General features: G+C 33.7%; 1 protein-coding gene across 5 annotated transcripts in view; it reads left to right on the forward strand.

Annotated features, from left to right (window-relative positions):
- The window catches only part of LPCAT2 (lysophosphatidylcholine acyltransferase 2), a 118,729-nt gene that overhangs the window by 611 nt on the left and 97,503 nt on the right, over window positions 1–20,615 (forward strand). For all 5 annotated transcript variants that reach the window (XR_010344834.1, XR_010344835.1, XM_064383076.1 and 2 more), the window contains exons 2-3: window positions 16,394–16,533; window positions 19,271–19,488. Coding sequence is in view for 3 of the 5 variants with exons in the window: in XM_064383076.1 (XP_064239146.1) it covers window positions 16,394–16,533; window positions 19,271–19,488 (358 nt within the window). In the remaining 2 variants the exon portion in view is untranslated. The remainder of the gene's footprint in view (window positions 1–16,393; window positions 16,534–19,270; window positions 19,489–20,615) is intronic.

Genomic DNA, 20,615 nt, shown 5'->3' on the forward strand with positions numbered 1-20,615 from the left:
GAGCGGGCGCAGGAGGAGAGAAGATGCAGGGAAGATGCGGGCCTGAGAGGAAGATCCGAAACAGGAAGAGACCAGCTGGCCGGTGGCGCAGGCTACATTCCATGCCCCCGAAGGGAGAAGAATCTGTGAATCTGTGACAGAAGCTTCAACTTCAGTTTGTGAGTGTAGTGGGAGGCAGATCTACCACGGAAGAGTAGGTTTGAAGAAGTCTTTTTTTTTTTTTTTTTTTTTTTTTTTTTTGGCCTTAGGAAGGAGAGGAGTCAGTATGGGATGGGTAAGAGTGAGGCAGAAGGCAGAGCCCAGATCTGGGATTGGAACAACAGGTAAGGCTGTAATGATTTAGCTTAGCAGGAGCATGCTGGAGGGTAGGAAGTCAGAATCAAAGAAAAGGGATAACTGAGTCAGCTTAGGGTGTTCAAGATTTTTTGGTCCAGAATCAATCTTCACCTAAAAACTTTTCCAAAACAGAAGCATGAGTAGTAGCCCAGACTGTTTTCCACTGCTCAAAACGACTATACTCTTATGCACGAAGGAACTTTCCTTTCCTTTCCTTTTTCTTGTAAAGAGCTCCTTTTACCATTAGCAGTTGCACTCTTTGGACTTCCTCTTTGTTGAAGTTAGTGATCAGAGAACAAGATAGACCCTGCTTACCACATTTGTCCTGTATGTTCTGCAGGGGGAAAAATTTTTGAAGTTTTCATGTCCACCTCACACATTACTTTGGATTTGAAACAGTATAACATTTGCAGTCAGCTTGTATGCACTAACACCATTGTCTTTTACAGTTAAGTGGGAAGGTTAAGTATGGAGCTAAGCAACACAGGTGGTGGCTTGAGTAATGGTAGATGAGTGTCTGGTTGAAGAAGGGTGTGAGAGAGGAAGAAGATGAGGAATATAGTAATGCCATTTTGTAAGGAAATTAAACGTTTAAAAATTTGATCTTCATGTCTTTAAATGAATATTCTTTTTGTGTCTTGACATTCTGAAACATTTGTAAATACATAGCCCATTGTTCAAGGTTAAATTTAGTCCAATTTAGTTAAATCATACTTAAAAATATGCCCATCTATTTGACTTCATATTTTGGAAACTCAGAATAGCATGTTTACAAATATGTATATTGCACCTGGAATAAATTATTAAGTTTTTCCATCACCTGGTTTGTTACTGCTTAAAGATCTCTTCCAAATAACTCTCTGAGAATTGTAGTATAATGGAATGATAGCTAGTCAGTCATAGGACCTGGTCATTTATTAGTTGTGTGACTTTGCCCAAGTCACTTAACCTCTTTGAACTATACTTTTCTCATCTATTAAATTGGAATATTAATAATTCAAAGTAGGGTTAAAATTAAGTGAAATAATATAGGAAAGAATTTGGTGGTGTTCACTGATCTTAATATTGATAATTACCCTATTATTTTCTGCAAAGTACAGACTGTACTTAAAATTTGCTACTTGGATTAAATGGGATTTAACAAAGTCTGGATATTAAAAATACTTTTAAAATTTATATAGATCAGAGATACCAAAGAGGTTTTAATGACTTGAATAATCTGGGTAAAGGGAAGATTTGAATAGGCATGGTAGAAAAACAATGTCTATATTATCCAGTTTAAAAGATTAGACATACTTTCATTTAAGTATGATTTCGTATGATTAATTCAGACTAAATTTAATCTTAAGTGATGATCAATGTCTTGCTTAAGGACTGTTGTCCTCACATTTCACTAAGAAAGTTAAACAAACAAGTACAAAAATATATATTCCCATGTTTAGTAACTGTAATGAAGGAAAACCAGAAAATAACACTGAGAGAAGGCCACCCAATGGAGATGACATATTACCAAACAGAAATATGATGGGGAAGCCTCTTAATTTGTCAACAAGTTAACTCAGAATTGACTTACTATTAAGCACTATTATTTGTTGCAAACCTTGAGATGGCACAGAAAAAAAAAGTTGTCTAATATTTGGCAACTTGTTCAATTAAAATCCATAATGGTTGCTCGTGGTAGACATGAGTGACTCTTACACTAACATACTTGAACTTCATTCCAGGTCTTTCTTCAGGGTCTATGCTATATGGTCCTTTCTTTCAGTCAAGATTATTTCTTGGTCTTTTAATAATGATAACTCTTCAAAGAGAATCCCAGCTGTGACCTACCAGAGTGACTTGGGAATTTGAGTCATGGCATCTTTTCCACAGTACTATTCCCCAGTATACCACCATAATTCATTGCACCACCCATTCAAATAAATATAATGTTATCTAAAAATAGTATGCTTACCATGTATACAGAGCTTCAAGAAAAATCTCCTGGATCCAAGATCCCTACTATGTTATGGTTCTGAAACTCCTACCCATTTAATCTAATACATATTCTGTTTTATAGGAAATAAGATTGATAGCAAAGTTTCATTATATTTGTAAGTCAGTTTTCAAGTGAAGAATAATTTAACAGGGCTGGTTTTAGTCTCAGGAATGATGGAGTAGCTTAATGTAGACAAACCTTTCCATATATAACAATTATAAACCCTAGTCAAAATATGAAAAAAAACTACATGAAGGCACTATAGAGCAATACAAATCATACAGAAACTGGAGGTATTTGTTGCTTGAAACAATAGTGCTATAATATGTAACATTACCCCTGACTCCTTTTTTCTCTGAAGGTTATCACTTGACACCATGAGAAGGGATTGCTAGAAAGCCTCAGTCTTACTGGCCTAATGTATCAGAGCACAAAGTTCAAGACTATCAGAGTGGCTAAAAACTGAAGGAGGAAATCCCAGAAAGGAGGAAGCTAGGAATGAGGGAGCCCCTAAATTGGCATATAAATTCTCTCAAAACCTTGGCTGATCCCTGAACTGTGTATTTACAAAGGAGTCTTCAAAAGTAACAGCGGAAAGGAAGAAGGAATGTTTAACAGCTGAAAGGAAGAAGGAAAGTAACAGCTGAAAGGAAGACGCTGAACAGACACTTCAACTGGTTAACACAACAGGGAAAGCACATTTAGAATCCCACCAATTAAGAGGACCCTGGCAAACATTTCAGGCTTTACACTGAAACCTCACAAAGGGGATACCATAGGAGAAAAGCTGTACCCTAGGACTAAGGCTTCAGTCAAAGACTAAGGTCTAGCTTCAAACCATTTTTTCCTTAAAAAATATAAAACTATGCCTTCACAAGGTGAATGCAACCAGCCAGAATTTTATCTACTTGCTAAGAAAGAAATCAATACTCTTTAGAAAAGGGTAACAGAATCCAGAATATCTGTAATATATCATCCAAAATGGCCACTATACTATAAAAACTATAGTAGACATTCAAATAAATAGGAAAGTGTGACCTATGATCAAAAGAAAAATCAGGCAATAAAAATAGACTCTAAGATGACCAAATGTAGTACTTTGCAGAAAAATACTTTAAAGTAGCTATTATAAAAATGCTCAAGGACTTAAAAGTAAAGAGTGACATAATGAATGAATAGTTGAGGGGAGCTTTAGCAGAGAAATAGAAAATGTAAAAGAGAACCAAATGGGCATTCTAAAACTGAAAATTATTATATCTGAAATGGAAAATTAACTAGATAGGCTTAACAACACATTGGAGATGGTAAAAGAAAGTGTCAGTGAACTTGAAGTTAGGTCACTAGAAATTATTCAGTCTAAAAAGCAGAATGAAAAAAAATTGAGATGAAACGTTAGCAAAATTGGTGAAGTAAAGGCCTTTGAAAATTATCTTCTCCATGCAAACAATGAAAACACAAAAAAATTATCAGAATCAACTTTGTCATAGCTCTAAAAATTAACCAAAGGCTTTCAACAATCCAAGGAGCATTTATTTAAGAGTGAGTGCTGACTCTTGATAAGAATAGTAGGCTTCGAGACAGTTTTATTTTATTCTCATTCCTCATCCTCAGCTCTGTAGTAGCCTTAGAAACCAACAGTCTGCAGTCGTAATGAAAACCAGTAACCTGGCAACCACTAGTGGGGAAAGAATAGTGTTGGAGTTTCTTCAAAGCCTCATTCCCAAGGAATTGTCATTATTGGTCAGTCTGGTGGCTGCCTGGAAGGCCTCCTTTGCCAAACTGTCTTCATGTGATTTGTCTTGGTGCTTACACAGTGCAAATAGCCTTTTCTCAAGGGCGTTTGTCAAAAACAATCAGAGGAAAGCGAGTGCAGTAGTGCACACCTGTAGTCCCAGCTATTCAGGAGGCTGATGTGAGAGGATCTTGAGCCCAGAAATTCAAAGCCAGCCTAGGCAACATAGAGAGACTCTGTTTCTTAAAAAACAAAAATAAAAAAATCAGAGGCAATTGCTTAACGTCACAGCTGCCTGAGGCAGTGGGTAACAGTTGGAGTTAACAGTAGGCTAGCCAAAACCTTAAAAGAAAAAGGTAGGGGATGAGATGACCATAAGGGACTTTAAAAGCTTTGACATATTCCTAGGAATCTAGAAGGCTCTCCACATAAGTAAGGCTTTGTTCATGCTTGAGGCTATGCACATGTTCTGAAAATATCTAAAAATACCCTAAGCTCTCACCTCTGACTAACCTTGAGGCTCTGTACTAGCAGAAAGTGAAGGCTAAGGCTGAGTTGTCATCTGTCACCTGAATGTTTATGGTGTGCCCCAACATGTACACAGAGACCCTTTGCAAGCATCAGGAAACTTAGTGGTTTCAGGTACTTAAGAAAATCTCTAATCATTAACTGATTACTAAGGTAACTGGACAGAGACTTTAAATTTAGTAGCCACAAGGGCAAAGAATACAAGCTTTACAAATTAGTTTATAAAATACACTAAACAAACAACTAACAACAACAACAAACAGCAATCACAACAAAGCCTGGTAAGGGATGAGAATCATTTCCAGAGTTGCTATATTATTTAAGATATTTAGTTTTCATTTAAAAATTGCAAGGTATATAAAGAAAAATAAAGTATAGCTTATAAATAGTTAAAAAAAAAAAAAAGCAGTCAATGCAAACTTTCCCTGAGTAAGCCCAGACTTTAGTCTTACTATACAAAGACTTTAAATCAGATATTTAAAATATGGTCCAATCACTAAAGGAAACCATGTCAAAAGAGCTAAAAGAAAGTATGGAGCGAGCAGGTTATCACCAAATGGATAATATCAACAAAGATGTAGAGTGTGTGTGTGTGTGTGTGTGTGTGTGTGTGTGTATTCACTAGAGGGGCTCAACAGCAGACTATATCAAACAAAAAAGGAATCAGCAAACTTGAAAACAGGTAAACTGAGATTATCTAGTTTAAGGAACATAAAGAAAAAAAAGATGAAGAAAACCAAACAGAGTCTCAGAGACCTATGGACACTATCAACTTTACAAACAGATTCATAATGGGAGTCCCAGGAAAGAAGAAAGGGGCAGAAAGAATATTAGAAGAAATAATGGCCAAAAACTTGATGAATTTGGTTAAAAACACTAATCTGCCTACCCAAGAAGCTCAAGGAACTCTAAGAATAAGCTCAAAGGTATCTATATCTACAGCTATCATAATTAAACCATTGAAATCCAAAGAAAAAGATCTTGAAAACAGAAAGAGAGAAGCAACTCATTATGTACAAAGAATCCTCAAGATTAATGACTGATTGCTCATCAAGAACTATAAAGACCAGAAGGGAATAACAGGATGACATTTTCAAAGTGCTGAAAGAAGAAGACTGTCAACAAAGAATTGTATAGCCAGAAAACTATCCTTAAAATGAAGTACAAATGAGCAAAAACTAAGAGAATTTGTCATTAGCACACATGCCCTAAGATAAATAATAAAGAGAGTCCCTCAGACTGAAATGAAAGGATACTGGAAAGTAACTCAAATTCACATGAAGACATAAACAGCAGTGGTAAAGGCAACTACATGAGTAGATATAAAGACAGTACAAATGTAATTTTTTTGTTTGTAAATCTTTTTTTGATCCAACTTTAAAAAGTCTGCATAAAACAATAATTATAAATCTGTGTTGATGGACATACAATGTATTAAGACATAATCTGTATAACAATAATGCAAATAGGAGAAAGGAGGGAATGGCTCACAGTTTTTGTATACTATTGAAATAAAGTTGGTTGATCCAAACCAGATAATTATTATAAGTTAAGATGGAGGCTGGGCGCGGTGGCTCAAGCCTGTAATCCCAGCACTTTGGGAGGCCAAGGTGGGTAGATCACGAGGTCAAGAGATCGAGACCATCCTGGTCAACATGGTGAAACCCCGTCTCTACTAAAAATACAAAAAATTAGCTGGGCATAGTGGCGCGTGCCTGTAATCCCAGCTACTCAGGAGGCTGAGGCAGGAGAATTGCCTGAACCCAGGAGGCAGAGGTTGCGGTGAGCCGAGATCGCGCCATTGCACTCCAGCCTGGGTAACAAGAGCGAAACTCCGTCTCAAAAAAAAAAAAAAAAAGATGGAAAAACTTAGAACAATCACTAAGCAAATACATTTTTAAATATAGCAAAAGAAAGAATGAGGGAATTAAAATGGTATCATAGAAAATATTTAACACAGGAGAAGGCAGCAATGTAGACATAGAGAAATAAAAAAAGATATAAGACATATCGACAACAACTAGCAAAATGTCATATATAAATTCTACCTTATTAGTAATTACATTAAATATAAATTGATAAAACAATTCAATTAAAATGAAGATTGGCAGAATTGATAAAAAATGTAACTGTACACCTCCTTAAAGGGACACACTTTATTTATTCATTCATTTATTTACGTAGAAGCAGAGTCTCACTCTGTCGCCCAGGCTGGAGTGCAGTGGTACAATCACAGCTCACTGTAGCCTTGACCTCCTGGCTCAAGTGATCCTTCCATCTCAGCTTCCTGAATGGCTGCCACTATAGGCATGCACCACCACACCCAACAAATTTTTATATTTTTTATAGAGGTGGAGTCTCCCTATATTGCCCAGACTGGTCTTGAACTTCTGGGCTCAAGCAATCTTTCTGCCTTGGCTTCCCAAAGTGCTGGGATTATAGGTGTGAGCTACCATGCCTGGCCAAGAGACATACTTTTGATTCAAATACACAAATAGTTTGGACATAAAAAGATGAAAAATGATATACCATACAAACAGTAACCAAGTGAGAGCTGGAATGGTTGTATTACTATTAGATAAAATAGACTTCAAGACAGAAATTTTTGCTAAAGAAAGACATTTATAATGATAAAAGGGTTGATTCATTAAGATGTAATTATAACTATATGCATCTAACAGCAGAGCCCAGAAATACACAAAGCAAAAAGTGGCAGAACTGAAGGGTGAAATAGACAATTCGACAATACTAAAGACTTCAATTACTCAATAATGATAGACGGTAGAACAATGAGACAGTATCAACAAGGAAATAGAAGACTTGAAGAACACTATAAACTGACTAGATCTAACAGATTCATATGTAAAATACTTAACACTAGCAGAAAAAACATTCCGTGTTTTCTGCTGTTGGAGCATTTGCCAAGGTAGACCATATGTTAGGCCATAAAACAAGTCTCAATAAATATAAAGTGGTTAAAATAATACAAAGTATGTACTCTGACCACAGTGGATTGAAATTAGAAATCAATAACAGAAAAAAAATGTTGGAAATTCACAAAAAAATACATTGAAATAAATTACTTCTAAATAACCAATGATTCCAAAGTAGTAATAAGAAAAACACCACCACCAAAAGTTGATACTCTGAAAAAAACCTGACAAATATTTGTCTGCACTAGCCAAGAAAAAAATGAAAGAAGACTCAAATTAAGAGAGAACAATATTACTGACCTTTCCAAAATAAAAAGGATTATAAGAATTATACGAACAATTGCATGCTAACAAATTAAATAACTTAGTTGAAATGACTAATTTCTAGAAAGACACAAAATACCAAAACTGATTCAAGAATAAGTAAAAAATCAAATAGATCTGTAATAAATAAAAGGATTAACTAGTTATTAAAAACATCCCACAGAGAAAAGTTGAGGACCAGATGGCTTCACTGGTGAACTCTACCAAAGGGTTAAAGAAGAATTAATATCAATCCTTCACAAGTCCTTCCAAAAAATAAGAGGGAACACTCCCCAGCTTATTCTGTGAGGCCAGGCCTACTCTGATACCAAAACCAAAAAAGGACATCACAATAAAAGAAAACTATAGACCAAGATTCATTGTGAATATATATGCAAAAATCCTCAATAAAATACTAGCAAACTGAATCCAGCAACTAATAAAAGGGATTATACCGTGGCAAAGTGAGATTTATCCTAAAAATGGAATTCTGGTTCAACATAGAAAAATTAATATGAGCATCGTATTTATTGAATAAAAGGCACAAGATCATTTTAACAGACAGAGAAAAATGATTTGACTCCCATTCATGATAAAAGCCACTCAATAAACTAAGAATGGAAAGGAATTTCCTCAGCCTTATAAAGGGCATATGTGAAAAACAGCTAACATTATACTTAATAGTGAAACACCGAAAAGTTTTCTTCTAAGACCAGGAACAAGACAGTGATGTCTACTCATTACTTCTATTCAACATTGTAGTGGAGGTTCTAACAAGGGCAATTAGGCAAGAAAAAGAAAAGACATCTATATTGGAAAGGAAGAAGTAAAACTATCAAGATGACATGATTTTTTAAACATAGAAAATCCTAAGGAATGCACAAAAACACTTGGAACTAATACAGGAGTTCAGCAAGATGACAGGATACAAGATCAATATGAAAAAATCATGGTATATTTTTTCCACAAGCAACAATCTGAAAATGAAATTTAAAAAACAGTTCAATTTAACTTAGCATCAAAAAGAGTGAAATACTTTAGCAACAGAAGAATTCTACACGGAAAACTACAAAATATCATTGTATTCTGTATTCATAGATTTGGATGACTTAAATTGTTAAGATAATGATACTCCCCAAACTGATCTACAGATTAATATAATCCTTATCAAAATATCAGCTGGCTTCTTTATTTATTTGCAGAAATTGATAAGCTAATTTTAAAATTCATACAGAAATGCAAGGGACTACAAACAATCAAAAGAATCTTGAAAAATCAAAACAAAATTGGAGAACTCACATTTCTCAATTTTAAAACCTACTATGAAGCTACAAGAATCAAGACTGTGTTGTACCAGTAACAAGACAGACATATAAATCAATGAAATAGAATTGACTGTACAGAAGTAAGTTCATACATCTATGGCCATTGATTTTCCACAGGATTGCCAAGACAATAAAAGGGAGTGACTAGTTTTTGCAACAAATGGTCTGGAACAATTGGATTGACATGTGTCACAGCATATACAAAAATTAACTCAAAGTGAATCACAATACTAAATGTAAGACTTAAAGCCATAAAACTCTTAGAAGAGAATATAAGTGTCAATCTTTTTGACCTTGGATTAGGCAATGGTTTTCTAGACATACAACAAAAGTACTAGCAACCAAAAAAAGAATGGGTAAAGAGTACTTCATCAAAATAAAACATTTTGTGATTCAAAGTACACTACCACGAAATTGAAAAGATAACTTACTGAATGGAAGAAAATATATGCAAATTATACATTGAGTAAGAGTGGAGTGTTCAAAATATATAAAGAACTCTTAGAATGCACCAATAAAAAGATAACCCAACCCAAGTATCAACCCAGAATTCTATATCTAATGAAAATATTATTCTGAAATGAAGGGAAAATGAAGACATGAAGACATTTTCAGATAAGTGAGAATGGAGGGAATTCGTGGTCAGGCCTGCATTCAAGAAATGGTAAAGAAAATTTTTTGAGTTGTAGGAAAATAACACCAGATTGAGACTTGGATATACGGAAAAGAATGAAGAACACTGGAAATGGTAAATATGGAAAGAACAATATCAAACTTTTTTCTTTATATTAATTTCACCAAAGAGTTAGAAAATGTAACCATTTAATACAAAAATTATTATTTTCTTGGGTTTACATATATGTAGAGGTAAAAAATATAATAATACTGAAAGGATGGTGGATAGGATGGAATTGTACTGCTTTTCTTACACTTTCTGTGAAGTGGTATAGCGTTAACTCAGAGAAGATTGTCTTATGCTAAGCACACATTGTAATCTTCAGCCCAACTGCTGACTAAAAGTACAAGAAGATACAGCTAAGGAGCCATTAAAGAAATTTAAATGGAGCACTAAAGAAAAATTTCATTAACTCGAGAAAACAGAAAAGAGAAACAGAAACATAAAACTGGTGGGAACTCATGGGATATATAGAAAAACAGCAAAACAGTAGATTTATATTCAAATACATCAATAATTAAATTTGGTATACATTAACATTCTAACAAAGGCGAAGATTTTCAGACTGGACAAAAGAATAAGACTCAGCTATACATTAATTTACAATACATGCACTATAAATGTAAACACAAAGATAAGAAAATATAACATGGAAATAGTAAGTGTAGGAAGCTGATACATACTAATATCAGATAAAGTAGACTTCAAGACATGTCATAACACCACATATAAAGAGGGACATTTCTTAAAATAAAAAGGTCAGTGGGAAAACTTAGCAGCACTTAATGCTTATGTACCTAATGTCAGAACTTTGAAAACATGAAGCTAAAATTGAGAGAACTAAACAAAGAAATAGATAAAACATAATTGAGGACAGAAACACCCCTTTCTTGGTAATTGACAGAACAGTCAAACCAAAGATTAATAACATAGAATATCTGAACATTAGTAACCACTTTGACTGAATTGAAATTTATGGAACGCTACCTCCAATAATACCAGAATATACCTTCAAGTACACATTAAATGCTTATCAACATAGACCAAATGCTGGGTCATAAAAACAACTCAATAAATTTCCAAAGTTTGAAATATTACACATCATATTCTCTGACCACAATGAATTATGTTAGAAATGAATAACAAATACATCTGATAAAAATTGACATATTTAGAAATCAAGCTATATACTTTAAAATGGTCCCTGGGTCAAAAACATACTACAAGTGAAATTACAAAATGTTTTAAAATAAATGTAAACAAAAGACAACATATCAAAATTGTAGGATGCAGTTAAAGCAGTGCTTGCAACTAAACCAATACATTTAAATACATAGAAAAGAAGAAAGGCTTAAGATTAATGATTTAAGTTCTCACCTTCAGAAGCTGGAAGAGAAAATTAAACACAAAGTAAATCAAAGAAAGGAAATAATAAAGATAAGAGCAATAATCAGTGAAATAGAAAACTAACCACATAGGAAATTAAAATGAAACATTTGTTAATAGATTAATAGAATAGACTAATGGAATTGATAAATCCTTTTGATGGAATTGATAAATACTTACCAAGACTGATGATAAAACAAGAAAGAAAATACAGATTACCAGTATCAAGAATGAAAGAGCATGTGTCATTATGGTTAGATGGCTAACAAGGGAACATTATTAATAACCTTATGCCAGTAAATGTAAAATGTACATGAAATGGACAAAAATCCAGTGTATCAAAAATGGACACAAGAACTAGAAAATATGGATAGACCTTTATCTATGAAGGAATTTGAATTTATTTTGTATACACAAATATACATTTAAAGAAAACTTTTCACCAAGATTATTTCACTAGTAAATTTTGTCAAACTTTTAAGAATATAATAAAATCACGCACACAAGCTTTTTCAGAAAGTAGAGAAGTGTGGAATACTACCTAATTACTTTGATGGGGATATCATTACCTTGATATCTAATCTGAAAAGACATTATAAGAAAAGAAAATTATAGATCAATATTCCTCATGCTCATAAACGTAAGAACTCTTAACAAAATATTAGCAGGTCAAATATGGCATTGTATAAAAAGAATGATACTGTATATTACTTCCAAGTTCATCATATCTCAGGAATATAAGGTTGATTTAACATATAAGATTCAAATTTCAATGTAATTCACCATATAAGCAAAGCATATGATAAAATGCATGTGATCATCTCAATAGATGAAGAAATTTCATTAACTTACATGACAAAATTCAATACCCACTGATGATAAGAAAATTTCATAATAAAATATGGATGAAAGGGAACTCTCTCCATCAGATACAGAGCATCTACAAAACACCCACAATTAATACCATGATGGTAAAATATTGAATCTATTTCCGCAAAGGTTTGGAACAAGACAAATACCTTGTTCACCACTTCTGTTTGACATTATGTTGGGGATCCTAGTCAGTGCAATAAGGTAAGAAAAAGGAATAAAAGACATATGGATTAGAATGGGAAAAGTATAACTGTCCTATTCACAAATGATATAGACTGTATATGAAGAACTTCCTAAGGAATCAACAGAACAACTAACTACTAAGACTAATAAGTGAACCTAGCTAGGTCATAGGATACAATATCAAAACTTAAAATCAATTTTACATTTATATACTAGAGGAGCAAATAATTACAAAATTAAATCAAGTAATTAATTTATAACAGCGATAAAATGATATTAAATACTTAGAAAAAACCATATAAGACCACTACACTGAAAACTACAAAATATTACTGTGAGAAATTAATGAAGACTTACATAAATGGAGAGATATACCATGTTTATGAATTGGAAGAATCAGTATTATTAGGATGGCAGTTTCCTCCAAATTGATCTGTAGATTCATTTTGAAATCTCAGTAAAAATTCTAACAGGCTTTTGTGTATGTATGGAAACTGACAATTCTAAAACTTATTTGGAAATGTGAAGTATCTAAAATAGCCTTCAGAAAAATGTTGAAGGAGAAAGTGTTGTTGGTCTCACACTACCTGATTTCAAGACTTACTTCAAAGCTGTAGTAAATAAGATAGCGGAGTATTGACAGAAGTATAGATGAACAGATCAATGCAACAGAAAGAGAATCCATACATAAATATCCAATTGATTTTTTGCAAAATTGCCAAGAAAATTCATTGAGGAATGTCAAGTCTTTTGGTGCTGCAACAACTAGATAAATTTATACTTAAAAATGAACTTTGCTCCATACTGCACACCACACACAAAAAAGTCATTGAAAATTGACCATAGATTGAAATGTAAAACTCAAAACCATACAGCTTCTAGAAGAAAAAAATATAGAATATTTTCAGGACCTTGAGGTAAAGATTTTTTCAGAAGGACACAGAAAAGAATTAAACATAAAATACAAATTGATAAATTAAGCTTCATCATAATTAAAATTACTTTAATCAAAAAATGCTATTAAGAAAATGAGAAAGCAAGCCACAGAATGAGTGAAAATATTTTCAATGCATATATTTTCAGAGCTCTTACAAATTGATAAGAAAAAGACAGACAGTTTTGATAAAAGAAAAAGACAAATTGATAAGAAAAAGAAACAACCCAGTAAAAATGGGCCAAAGACTTGAACAGACACTAGTATAAGAAGTTAAAGAAATGACCAATAAGCATATGAAAAATGTGTTCAACATCATTGTTCATGAAATGTAGATTAAAGCCACATGAGATATCATTTTATACCCACTTTAATGGCTAACATTAAAAAATAAAAAAACTGACCATACAATATGTTGGTAAGGATGTGGAGCAACAGGAACTCTCATACCGTGCTAGAGATGTAAACTGGTGAAGCCACTTTGGGAAATAGTTTTATAGTATTAAATAAAGTTAAGCATGCCCTATGACCCAATAATTTTATTTACAGTGCAATGAAAATGTATGGTCACACAGAGATTTGAATATTAATGTTCATATGAACAATAACGGTTGAAAACTTATAATGGGCCAAATGTCCTTGAACAAGTAAATAGATTGTGATATATTCATACAATGGAATAGTACTCTCCGATTAAAAAGAGTAAATACTGACACATATGACAATATGGTTGACTCTCAAAAATATGAAGTGATCAAGCCAGATATAAAAGGGTAAATGCTGCCAGGCACAGTGGCTCACGCCTGTAATCTCAGCACTTTGGGAGGCTAAGGCAGGCAGATCATGAGTCAAGAGATCGAGACCATCTTGGCCAACATGGTGAAACCCCGTCTCTACTAAAAATACAAAAAATTAGCTGGGCGTGGTGATGTGCACCTGTAGTACCAGCCACTCGGGAGGCTGAGGCAGAAGAATCTCTTGAACCCAGGAGGCAGAGGTTGCAGTGAGCCAAGATAGCGCCACTGCACTCTCTAGCCTGGCGACAGAGCGAGACTCCCGTCTCAAAAAATAAAAGGAAAATGCTATGTGATTTTACTTATATGAAAATCTAGAGCAAGTAAAACTATAGTGAAAGAAAGCCTATCAGTGGTTGCTTAGGTTTGGGGAGGGTATATTAATTGCAAAGGGCAAAAGAAAACTTTTTGGGATGATGGAAATATCTTGATTGTGGTGGTCATTGCATAGGAGTATGCATTTGAGAGACTTGTAATCTATGAACTTCAAATAGGTGTATTTTCTTTTATGCACATTATACCTTAATAAAGTTGTTTTGTTGTTTCGTTTTGTTTTTGAGATGCGGTCTAGTGCAATGGCATAATCTCAGCTCACTGCAACCTCTGCCTCCTGGATTCAAGCGATTCTCCTGCCTCATCCTCCCAAGTAGCTGGGATTACAGGTGCCTGCCACCATGCCTGGCTAATTTCTTTGTATTTTTAGTAGAGACAGGGTTTCGCCATGTTGGCCAGGCTGGTCTCGAACTCCTGATATGATGATCTGCCCACCTTGACCTCTCAAAGTGTTGAGATTACAAGCGTGAGCCACCACGCCTGACCATAAAATTTTTTTTTTTTTTAGTCTACCAACACCAAATGCTGGCAAGGATGTACAGCAGCTGAAATTCTCATACATTTCTACTGATACTTTTGTATGATACAACTTTAGAAAACTGGTGGCTTATTATAAAGTTTAACAACATCTATGAACCAGCATTTCAACTCCTAGGTATTTACCAAAGAGAAATGAAAACATATTCACAGAAAGACTTGTATAAGAATGTTCGTAGTGGCTTTATTCATAAGAGCCCACAATTGGAAACAACCCAAATGTTCATCAGTAGGAGAATCAATAAACCAATTGTCATATAGTTACATAGTGGAATAATACTCTGCAATTATGAAGAATGAATTACTAATGTATGAAACAACATAGTGGAATTAAAAATATTAAGTGGAAGAATGCATGATATAGGATTCCATTTATGTGATGTTTAAGAACAGATAAAACTAAATTATGGCAACAGAAATCTAGCATTGGTTGCCTAAGAACGTAGGGTTTGACTAGAAGAGGCACAAGGTGACTTTCTCAGAGTGGTAAATATGTTTTGTGTGTTAATTGTGGTGGTGGTTACACAAGTATATATTTATCAAAGCTCATTGAATTGTGTTCTTTAGATCTGTACATTTCCTTGTGTTACTATTTAGTATTCTAGAGACCAAATAATTAGAATATTTTTGGCATTTTTTATCAATTATTTGATGGTCTCGGAATCATATAAGGGCCAATAGAGACAGAAAAAGAATGCTATTTGAGTAATATAATTGGCTTATAGAAAAAATGACAATGTGCTATACATAAGCACAGTCTATTTAACTCAAAAGGCAGTACAATGAAAGAATTAAGAGCAAAGACTTTATAAGGAAACTAGGTTCAAATCCTGATTTTACCACTTGTGATCTTAAGCAATTTAACTCCTTCTGTGCTACTCCTCTCTGGTATGTAAAACTTGAAACTCAAGGTTGTAAAAACTAAATAGCTTACTACATGCCACAGGCTTAGAATGCCTGGTACATCACATAGTATGCATCCATGTATTATTTGCTGTTCTTACTTATTTCCTTTTCTTCTTATTATTTATTTTTATTTTCTCATCTGTTTTTATTATTAGTTATAAAGTTCTGGCAGGTATATAAAACAATGCATTTACTTCTTCACACTCTGGTGTCTTCACTCTTCTACCTAAAGCTCTCAAAAAGCAATTTCCCCTTCTTACCTTGCTAGTTCCTGCTTGTCTTGCAAGACTGTTCAAGCTACAACTCCTCCAGGAAGCTTTCCCTGGCTGCTAAATCTTATACACCTTTTCTTTGTTCCCCCAGCATTCTCTATTCACTTTCATGGATATGCAGATCATTTGTCTTATGGTTTTTCTTCAGTGTTTCTCTTGCTACACAGTAGGCTTTGTGAAGTTAGATATAATTTGTTATTTTTCTTTGTGCTTAAATCCTTGTCTGGTACAGGGTAGTAGACAATTCATCCTTAAGTGAGGGAATGCATGAATACCATAAAACTTTCCTGTTACATGTTTCTGCTTGATAGTTATGAATTAGAATAATGTCCATTCATCTATTTTTACCAACTTTGACTTTCAGATTTTCCTTCTTGGGATTATCCTGCTTCCAATTCGTGCCTTATTGGTTGCATTAATTTTATTACTTGCATGGCCATTTGCTGCAATTTCAACAGTATGCTGTCCTGAAAAGCAGACCCACCCAGTAACTGGTTGGAGGAGGTAAGAAATAATTATGTCCAAAATATTAGGACATAATATTAAATTAAGATATATTATGTCAATATAAAAAAGTTTATAATAATTTAGTCAGTGATCAATAGCTTTATCTAACTGCTACCTACTCAAAAATAAATAACAATTTATTTTTATTTCTCATATAAAATATGTAGAAATTACTGCCCAAATGCCAACTACATTATGATAATCTTCTAAAAGATGTAATTTCCTAATGTTAAAATATTTTATTTTCTGAGTTATTGCCACATGTGATACAACCCTAATTCGGAAAGATACCCAACGATTATATTTGAGACTATTAAAGCTACAAAATACCTCTTTTTCTCTTCCTCAGTTTTCACATTTGCTTTTCTCCCTCTACAGCTTTTTGTAGTGGCATTAAGTGGATGAATTATATTATTTTTATTAATTACTTTAATAGTAATTTCTATTGTAATAGAATAACAATTTAATTATTAACCAATATAGTCTAGTTGTTTCAAACATTAGCATGAGGCAGAATGGAACTACTTTTCAGGCATTATCTAATTAAGATGGTAATAGAAGAGAAACTGATCATGAATTAATAAACTACTGGTAAAAGTTTATTCTTATTGGACAGAACCAAATTGTTGTGTTCTGTATGCCTTGGAAGTGCATGCCTTGGAAGTGCAGCCTCTTATTTGGACTCCACGGATTCCATGTGAATTTCAAATCTGTAGATAGGTTTTAGTGCATTGTCAAACTCTTTGAAATTGTTGGCAATTTCTTTTATATGCCAGAATATTTTTGTATCCAAATCTCAAATGTGAATACATCCTCCGGAAATTTTGAGAAACACTATTCTAGAAACTTTTAAAGAAATGTGTAGTTTGCTGTTCAGTTCATGTTCTGGTGAACAAATGTCAATATCAAACACAAGGCTGGTTTGAAGTGGAAATGAATCCAATGCTGTAATGCCCCAGAGAAATCTCAGTTCTTGTAAACCATGCTCCTTTGTTTTATAACTCAAGGTTGTATAGTATAAAACAACACTTGAAGGGTTGTTTTTTATGACTCACCAATTCTTTTCAGATTACCTCTTTGGTTTTTATTGTCAGTGGCTTATGAAAACCTAGGATGATAAAAGGAATAGGTCTAAGAATCCAGACAATAGATATAATAAATGTTAGAAAAGAAAGTTTTACTTTTGTCCATTAAACCAGTATCTCTTTCTCCTCTCAAACAGGTAATGTTGAAGATATTATGTGGGAACAGACTTACAGCCATTTTTTAAACATGTTAAATAGGAGTGTTTAATGACTCCGAATATGGGATAAATATAGTTATCAGAAGCTACATCACTATAGATAAAAAATAAGAGGTGTGAAAATTTGATAAAGGGATACACTTTGTATCATTACATGAGTAGAAATCTCTTCTCTAAACTAAAGGTGAAGAAAGGGAGGTACAGTTCCTGTGCCCTTTGGAAAAGTATTTTGGTTTTCTTTATATAACTTCTCCTTGTGAAATGAAAGTCACAGAAACTTCCTCAGAGCTAGTTGCTAATAGCTCCTCACTATATTATTACAAAACTGTGGAGATAATTAGATGAGAATCCTATTTTTAAAAGCTAAGGTGGGCGGATCACTTGAGGTCAGGAGTTTGAGACCAAACTGGCCAACATGGTGAAACCCCATCTTTACTAAAAATACAAAAATTAGGCCTGGTGGCAGGTGCCTGTAATCCCAGCTACTTAGGAGGCTAAGGCGAGAGAATTACTTGAACCAGGGAGGCAGAGGTTGCAGTGAGCCAAGATTGCACCACTGCACTCCAGCCTGGGCAATAGAGCAAGACAACGTCTCAAAAAAAAAAAAAGAAAAAAAGCTCTCATTAGATACCTCCAGGATGATGTACATATTTTATTTTTGATAAAAAGCTATATGCTTATTCACATACTGAGATATCCCTTCTCTGTTTGCACTTCTGGGAATACATTTTTGTTTCCCTGCTCAACTGGATCTTCTTTGTCTTGTGTGTCCCGCACAGTTCCTGGCACAATTTGATGAATTAACTAATCTTTAATGGCACAATCTTTTTTAAAAAGTTTTTTTAAAAAGTAGTTTCTGGATTGCTCAAGTGGATCTCATTCCAGGGAAGTGAGATGGTGAACTAACTTCTGATGATTCTTGATGATATCTAAAAACTGTAACAATACAGATAACAAAACTTACTTTTTAAAAAATTCCGAAGATAATTCTGAAGACAGTTTCAGTGTGAGAGTTCCAAAAGTGTTTTAGGAGATAGTAGCATCTTCATTACAACAAATGTGGATTTCCAAGATAACTACTTTGAAGGACAATACTTATTTGGACATCTCAGTAGGGGATGTTTGTTGAAAATTCATTTTTAACACTTTATAGTCTCAGAATGATGGAGCCGTTTATTAGCCACATGTCCTTGGGCAAATTACTTCTCTGTGCCTCGGTTTTCTCATCTGTAAAATGGGAGAAATAATTTTAAAATACCTACTTCAAAAGATTAGGCTGAGGATTAAATATATATATATAAAGCATTTAGAATAGTGCCTGGTACCTGGCAGAAAGAGTGTCATGTAAATGTTAGCTATTATTCTCCTCAGCTCATATTTTTAATATGAAACACTCTGATGTATTTTGGTTTTCTTATTGTATTTTAGAGTAAAACCCTGCTGCTAGCTTTAATTAACAAAACTAATTGTATCTTTTTAATATTTTCACAGGAAAATTACTCAAACAGCTTTGAAGTTTCTGGGTCGTGCTATGTTCTTTTCAATGGGATTTATAGTTGCTGTAAAAGGAAAGGTCGCAAGTCCTTTGGAAGCACCAGTCTTTGTTGCTGCCCCTCATTCAACATTCTTTGATGGAATTGCCTGTATTGTAGCTGGGTTACCTTCTATGGTATCTCGAAATGAGAATGCACACGTCCCTCTGATTGGCAGTAAGTACTTGTAAGGTAACATAGATAAAATATTTTCATGCTCATGCTTTAAAATAAAATATATAGTTTATTGATAAACTTTTTTAAAAGTTTAAAATAATAAAACATTACAAACCTATTTACTTTATTGTAATAAGGTACTACATGGAAATAGTATATTTATGACAAAAGATTAGAGACTTCCCTTTTATAGCCTCATAACTCTTTAAAACTTTTTATTACTATACCATTATGTCTTTCTGTTCTTATATATAGCCAGAAAGACTGGTTTTCAGATACTACCCATGCTTGATTTGAGAGAATTTAATCCATGTTTGATTTGAGAGAATCTGTGAAAACACAGGTTACATGTTGTTTCATGAATTTATCTTCAGGATATTAGGCTGCTAAATGCAGTAAGTCATTTTGCCTCACTGTTTTCTTCATATTGCCCTCCAAATCTCCATGAGGGACCTATGTGTAGCTCTCTGAAAATTATGATGTGGAACAATAAGTACTTCCTGCCATAAAAAAAATAATGACACAAGTGAAATGTTTTTCCCACCAGATGCTTTGGTCTCTCCCTCAGGAATTGTCTCCAAGTAACTACTCCCTGTTGTCCCAAGGTTATTGCAAACATCACATGAGAGAGTGAGTGTGAAAGTTGCCTCATGTTGCCTTGGTGCTCTGGAGAAGTAATAGTAGTTCTTGCAGCTTTGTCATTCAGCTAAGACACTTTTTTTGTTTGTTTGTTTTTTTAACGTAACTACCATGCTTTGTGTAATATGTCTTTTTCCTGAAAAATTGTGTAGCAATAGGTTTTTGGTAAATTGAGGTTGATTTTTCATGTACCAGGAAGCTATTAAAAAAAAAAACTGTTGTGCTGAAAATTGCAGTATTATGAGTAATGGTTACCCCTACTTATGTGTACTATGAATTCAAATAATCAGTTTTCAAGGTATTCCTAAAATAAAACAATAATCTTGTAGCATACTGTAACGTTAATGTCAAATGAGGAAGAAGACCTTTAGGGGGAAAATTACATTTGCTTCTTTTCATATTTTTGCTGCTCACTCCTGTTAAATTAATGAAATATTTTTATTTGTAAATATCCACTTCTCCTTTTGAAATTAGAAGCTAAGTTCTAA

This window comes from Aotus nancymaae, unplaced genomic scaffold, assembly GCF_030222135.1.
Source record: "Aotus nancymaae isolate 86718 unplaced genomic scaffold, 86718_ANA_hifiasm-v0.15.2.pri h1tg000030l, whole genome shotgun sequence".
In the NCBI taxonomy this organism is placed as follows: Eukaryota; Metazoa; Chordata; class Mammalia; order Primates; family Aotidae; genus Aotus; species Aotus nancymaae.